General features: G+C 41.3%; 1 protein-coding gene across 1 annotated transcript; it reads right to left on the reverse strand.

Annotated features, from left to right (window-relative positions):
- Positions 1 to 2,124: 2,124 nt before the first annotated feature.
- Positions 2,125 to 5,591, reverse strand: LOC135171647 (uncharacterized). Its single transcript, XM_064138272.1, has 2 exons — positions 2,256 to 5,591; positions 2,125 to 2,148 (listed from the first exon to the last, which is right to left on the reverse strand). The coding sequence occupies exons 1-2, from the start codon at positions 5,589 to 5,591 to the stop codon at positions 2,125 to 2,127; spliced, it is 3,360 nt and encodes a 1,119-aa protein (XP_063994342.1).
- Between the last annotated feature and the right edge of the window lie 782 nt (positions 5,592 to 6,373).

Raw genomic sequence — 6,373 nt, forward strand, 5'->3', positions numbered from 1 at the left:
TTCGCTTCAAAATTTTTCGTTAGGGACAGTCGGATACTCGTCAATCAACATGAAAGCTGTGTTTATAAGCGTAATTTGATGTCAGGAACGCCAAATGACCGACATTTTGACTCGCCAATTACCCGCTGGCCGGTTTTCGAGGGGGATTGAGAATGTGGACAACCATTTTGACGTACCAACAATAATCGCATCAACTTTTTCTCTGTCAATATGTTGTCTTGGTTATTCAGGAACGAATAGGTATACTCGTTTTTCGTATTTGAGATATTATCTATGTGACCATCTCGATTGTTGAAAAATTTTCCATGTCCCATGACGTAGGATTTTTCAATTCTTGCGCTTCGAAATTTTTCGTTAGGGACAGTCCGATACTCGTCACTCAACATGAAAGCTGTGTTAATAAGCGTAATTTGATGTCAGGAACGCAAAATGACCGACATTTTGACTCGCCAATTACCCGCTGGCCGGTTTTCGAGGGGGATTGAGAATGTGGACAACCATCTTGACGTATCAACAATAATCGTATCAACTTTCTCTCTGTCAATATGTTGTCTTGGTTATTCAGGAACGAACAGGTATACTCGTTTTTCGTATTTGAGATATTATCTATGAGACCATCTCGATTGTTGAAAAAATTTTCCAAGTCCCATCCGTGGTTCTTTTCGATTCTTTCCCTTCGAAATTTTTCGTTAGGGACAGTCGGATACTCGTCACTCAACATGAAAGCTGTGTTTATAAGCGTAATTTGATGTCAGGAACGCAAAATGACCGACATTTTGACTCGCCAATTACCCGCTGGCCGGTTTTCGAGGGGAATTGAGAATGTGGACCACCATTTTGACGTACCAACAATGATCGTATCAACTTTTTCTCTGTCAATATGTTGTCTTGGTTATTCAGGAACGAATAGGTATACTCGTTTTTCGTATTTGAGATATTATCTATGAGACCATCTGTTTTCACTCAAATTAATTGAATGAACTAATTTCTCTGGTAATTGAAATAAATCACATAACACAGTTTTAGTTCTACAAATGCTCACATATATTTTAAAACACTTCAGGTAAAATAACACCTTTAATCTCTTAAACTATGGAATTGAGGGACTGGCTGTCCTGTCGGATACTGACTCGAAAAAGGGGTGTGAAAAATTATATCTATGTGTCGATTGACACGGTAAGGACAATACTGCCGATGTCTTCCCTTCCAATCCTCCTCGTTTCGTCTTGGTGTCCGAAGTTTTCTTGAGGGAAATTGGAAGGGGTCTTCCTTCTGCTGCTTATTGGCTGTCCCTTTTTTTTGAAGGGTCAGTCCGCGAGGACTGAGCCCCCTTTTTTTATAATGCACGTGGCACCACTTCAGACGACAACGAGAGAGTTTTTTGGGTCATTCCAGTTTTATTAACGGAAAAGGGTCATAAATCAAGAATTGTCTAGAATTCTAAGATTTCTAGACAGGGAAAAGGCATAAATTAGAGGATTATTGCAGAAAGGTAAATGTTGTGCGTGTTCAATTTGAGTTTCCCCAAATTCTCTCTCGCTGGCGCGTGAAATGCCCCCACGTGCACGAAACCTTTACAGCCATGACTACATGAAATATTATTAAATATTAATGTTGCTTATGTGCTAAATTAAAATTATTAAATTATGTTAAAGATAAGCCAAACGATCATCTGGTCGTAACATACTCCCGCCGTTGAACACTGGGGTTCAACCGACTTATGCATCAACATCAATTGGCAATGGAGCCAGTTTGCGTACATTTCTTTTTAAATTACCATTATCTGTTTTCACAGTTACAACTCTGATTACATTATCGTCTCCCGGATGTGTTTCGACAATTCTTCCCAATTTCCATCGCAGGCTTGGAAGATTGTCATCTCTCAGAAGGACGAGTGATCCTGGCTTCAACTGGTGATCGCCCTTTGTCCATTTATTTCGAACATGTAAATGGTTTAAATATTCGTGATGCCATCTTTTCCACAAATCTTGTCGAATCTTTTGAACAAGGGCCCAGTTCGGAAGTCGGTTGGAAAGAGTGGTGGTCAGATCTCGTTCAGGTATAGTAGTGAGAGGTCGTCCCATAATTAGGTCCCCAGGGGTCAGTGGTCGTAAATCGTTTGGATCAGATGAACAAGGAGCTAAGGGTCTGGAATTTAAAATTGCTTCTATTTCAATAATTAAAGTATTAAATTCTTCAAAAGTAAATAAATGATTCCCTGTGATTCGAGTTAAATGATATTTGAATGATTTTACGGCCGCTTCCCAGAGTCCACCGAAATTGGGACTTAAGGGCGGCGAAAAGTGCCAATCAATACCTTGGTCTCCCAAGTATTGACTGACTTGATCGTGGAAATTCTGCTGATGGAGTTCTTTAATTATTTGTTTCAACTCTCGATTTGCACCCACAAAGTTTGTCCCGTTATCAGAATAAATATGTCTTGGTCTCCCTCTGCGTGAGACAAAACGTCTAAGTGCTCCGATGAATCCAATGCTGGTCAAATCGCTCACCAATTCCAGATGAACAGCCTTTGAGGCCATACAAACGAAAATTGCTACGTAAGCCTTCACCTGTTTTCTGTTTTGATGTTTTCTTTCCTTGATGGACATCGGTCCAGCATAATCCACTCCTACATGTTGGAATACTCCTGATGGACTACTTGTCACTCTTGATGTTGGAAGATTTCCCATTGTGTAATTGACCTGGATTGGTCTGGCCCTGTTGCATTCAACGCATCGCCAAATTATTTTCCGAATCTGTGCTTTCCCACCCAAAGGCCAGTATCGTTGTCTCAAGGCATATAACGTAGTTTGGGTTCCGGAATGGAGATGAGACAAGTGATGTTCTCTGATGATGAGGTCAGTAACATGGTTATGTTGAGGTAATATGATTGGGTGTTTCTGATCATATAATATATTCGCGTGCTGTAGTCTTCCTCCCACTCGCCACAATCCTTGATCGTCGATGAATGCGTTTAATTGAGACATGTATTTTTGCTTGGTTTTCTTGAGATCAGACGGCCTTTGCTTCAAGTCGTTGGGAAGGGAAAGTACTTGAGCCATCTTTATCATTTTTAATCTAGCCTCATTCCGCTCGTCAACAGAGAGTGGCCCCTTGGGAGTGTTGGTCTTTTTGCGACATGATTTCATGAACCGTAGACAGAGGGCAATAATTCTTTCAGCCTTATGAATGCAGGAGAATTTATTGAGGATGCCCTCATCGATGGTGATGTTGAGGCAGGTTTTAAATTCTTCTTCGGTCCCTGGAAAAATATCTAAGTTCTTCGGCCATTCTTCTTCTGGACCGTTCAACCACGTGGGTCCTACCTGCCACAGCGCATTGTTAGTGAAGTCTGCAGGTAGCTGACCTCGGGAGAGTGCGTCTGCTGGGTTATCGGCTGACCCAATGTGCCTCCATTCACAATTTTTGGTCCCCTTCTGGATTTCGGTGACTCTGTTAGCCACAAAGGTTTGTAACAGGTGTGGTGATTTACTGATCCAGTGTAGGGTAATCATTGAGTCTGACCATAGAACGACTCGTGAAGGATCGAACCTTATGGCCTTCTGCACTGAATTGTATAGCTCCACGAGTGTTAGAGCCGCACAAAGCTCCAGCCTTGGTATACTGATAGTTTTCAGTGGAGCCACTCGAGATCTCGAACAAAGTAGTTGCGTTTTAATTTGGCCATGCACATTGGTTGACCTAACATAAAGGCAGGCTCCGTAAGCAATACTGCTAGCGTCGGCGAATCCATGAATCTCTAAATTGCTCATATCATGTATTACTACGTGACGTTTGAAATGTATATTATTTAGAAGAGGTAGTTGTTGGTAATACTTGACCCATTGCGTGTAAATATTTGTGGGTACCGATTCATCCCATTCTATACCTGCTGCCCAGAGTTGCTGCATCACGTGTTTCGCAGTTAAGGTGGTTGGGCCTAGTAAACCTAGTGGATCAAATATGGATGCAATGTCGGAGAGTATTTCTCTCTTTGTGACTGGTTTTTTCTCGCTTGAAATCTTGTGGGAATAGTTAATGGTGTCGGTTTCTGAATTCCAAAATACTCCAAGAGTTTTCAGAGTTTTGTTGTCATTGATGAACAATTTCTGATTAATTGATTCCTTCGGCAGATGTCTGAGCAGCTCAGGATCATTAGATGCCCACTGACGGATATTAAGACCGCCTCGTTTTAAGCATTCAATGAGTTCTCTTTGGATTGATTGAGCGTCGGCTAAAGAATCGAAACCAGTCAAAAGGTCATCTACGTACATGTCTCGCAACAAGATTCGAGCAGCTTGTGGATACTGTTCTTCGTGATCTCGTGCGAGCTGATGCAGACTTCGGATGGCTAAAAATGGAGCTGCAGATAGCCCAAAGGTAACGGTATTCAACTGAAATCTGGTTATTTTATCGGTTTCGTCACGCCATAAAATTTGTTGATATTTTCGATCTTCTTCTCGTACCCAAAATTGACGGTACATTTTCTCGATGTCGCCGGTTAATACATATTTATGAAATCGAAATCTGAGTACGAGAGAAAAAAGATCGTCTTGAATTGTTGGACCAATCATCAATGCCTCGTTGAGTGAGACTCCAGATGACGTTTTCGCAGAGCCATCGAAAACAACTCGTAATTTAGTTGTAATACTGGTCTCTTTTATGACTGCGTGATGGGGCAGAAAAAGGCCCTCAGGATTTTCTTCTGACGCTTTCGTCATGTGTCCTAATGTTATGTACTCATTGATTACCTCTTCATAAGCTCGACGAATACTAGGATTCTTTTTGAATTTGTTTTCTAGGCTATTTAGTCTTTTTTGCGCAATCTCTATGGACTGACCCAGTTTGACCTTTTTTTCATTGAATGGCAGAGCTACAATATATTTCCCTGACTGGTCTCTACTCACGTATTTTCGAAAATGCTCTTCTGCTGCGATCTCTTCTGGGGATGGATATGTCCTTTTTGGGCCTTCCTCTATCTCCCAGAATTTCGACAGCATGTTGTGAAGCTGTACGTGGTGGACCTGTCGGGGAATTTCTTCATTGCATGCACTGCTATCGCCTCCAATCACCCAACCTAATTGAGTCTTTTGTAAATATAAATTCGACCTACCCTGATTGTGCATTTTAATCTGTCCAATACATAATAGTGACAGCGTTGGACCGGATCCAAGAAGGATATCAATTGGTGCAGGTTTATAAAATTCAGGATCTGACAACTTTATATTTTTTGGTATCTCTATTAGGTTTTTAGGAATCGGTCTGACCGGGACGAATTGTGAAATTGAAGGGATCGTTAAACAATCGAATTTGCCCTGATATTTACCGTCCCGAGATTGTACAGAAATCTTCAATTTCCACTTTGTGTAAGTAGTAAGTCCATTGAGCGTACCTACCGGAATGGAGCATCTTTCCCTTGGAATGTTCAATTTCTCAGCAAAGCTGTTGGTGATGAAGTTTGATGTTGAACCTGTATCCAGAAGTATTCGTCCTGCAACTGGGCTGCGACGATTGTTAGATACGTTGGCCACGGCTGTGAGCAGAATCTGATTGCTGGGATGAGCTCCAATGAGGGTTATCTGTTGATCCATTCCGGTGGTTAGTTGTCAATTTTCATTATTTTTTAGATTCTCGCTGGTACCGTCAGAGCGATCGACATGGATCAGTGTGTTGTGGTTTCCGTCACAGAGTAGACATCCTCGTTTTATGTTGCAATCAGTCGTTTTGTGGTTATTGCGAAGGCAATTCTTGCAGAAACCTCCTGTCTCCACTGTACTCACCCGGGCATCGATTTTCATACGTTTAAATGTATTGCATTTGTATAAGGGATGAAGTCTCTCATCACATAACGTGCACTTTTTATCACTGTTGGCGAAGAATGCTTGAGCGTGATTCCTCTTGAATGGTTTTTTAGCTTCATGAGATTTAAATTCTTCGATTTTGTTATTTTGTGATGATGTTCCGGTGCTACGATTGGTCAAACGTGTTGCTCGTTGTGAAAGAAATTTCAATAATTTCTTGGATTTTGGATAAACACCTTGAACGAGTTTTTCGTCCCATGCTTCGGCTGTAGTTCTGTGCAATTTCATTTCCAGAAGAGCAACGATAGTCTGATCTGCGATTCTAACATCCATACTTTCTAATATTTCCAGGTGTTGTCTGGTAGTATCAACCAATTGAGAGATTCCAGATGCTGTTTCTTTATCTTGTGCGGGTAACGCCAAAAGCAATTTTAAGTGCCTACCAATTAGGATACGTACATCGGAATAGGTATCAATCAAGAGGTTCCAAGCACGGTCATAGTTGTCTGTGGAGATGCTCATCATTTTGATTTTCTCATAGGCTGCTCCGGTTAATGATGAACGAAGATACG

This window comes from Diachasmimorpha longicaudata, unplaced genomic scaffold, assembly GCF_034640455.1.
Source record: "Diachasmimorpha longicaudata isolate KC_UGA_2023 unplaced genomic scaffold, iyDiaLong2 ctg00000070.1, whole genome shotgun sequence".
NCBI classification, from domain to species: Eukaryota; Metazoa; Arthropoda; class Insecta; order Hymenoptera; family Braconidae; genus Diachasmimorpha; species Diachasmimorpha longicaudata.

Bases quoted from the DNA above. Each gene is read 5' to 3' on its own strand.
- LOC135171647 (XM_064138272.1), bottom strand. From the start codon at position 5,591: ATGGATCAACAGATAACCCTCATTGGAGCTCATCCCAGCAATCAGATT. The intron at 2,149-2,255 runs GTAAAATCATTC...TTTAAATTCCAG, and splicing joins GTGGACTCTGGGAAGCGGCC to ACCCTTAGCTCCTTGTTCAT.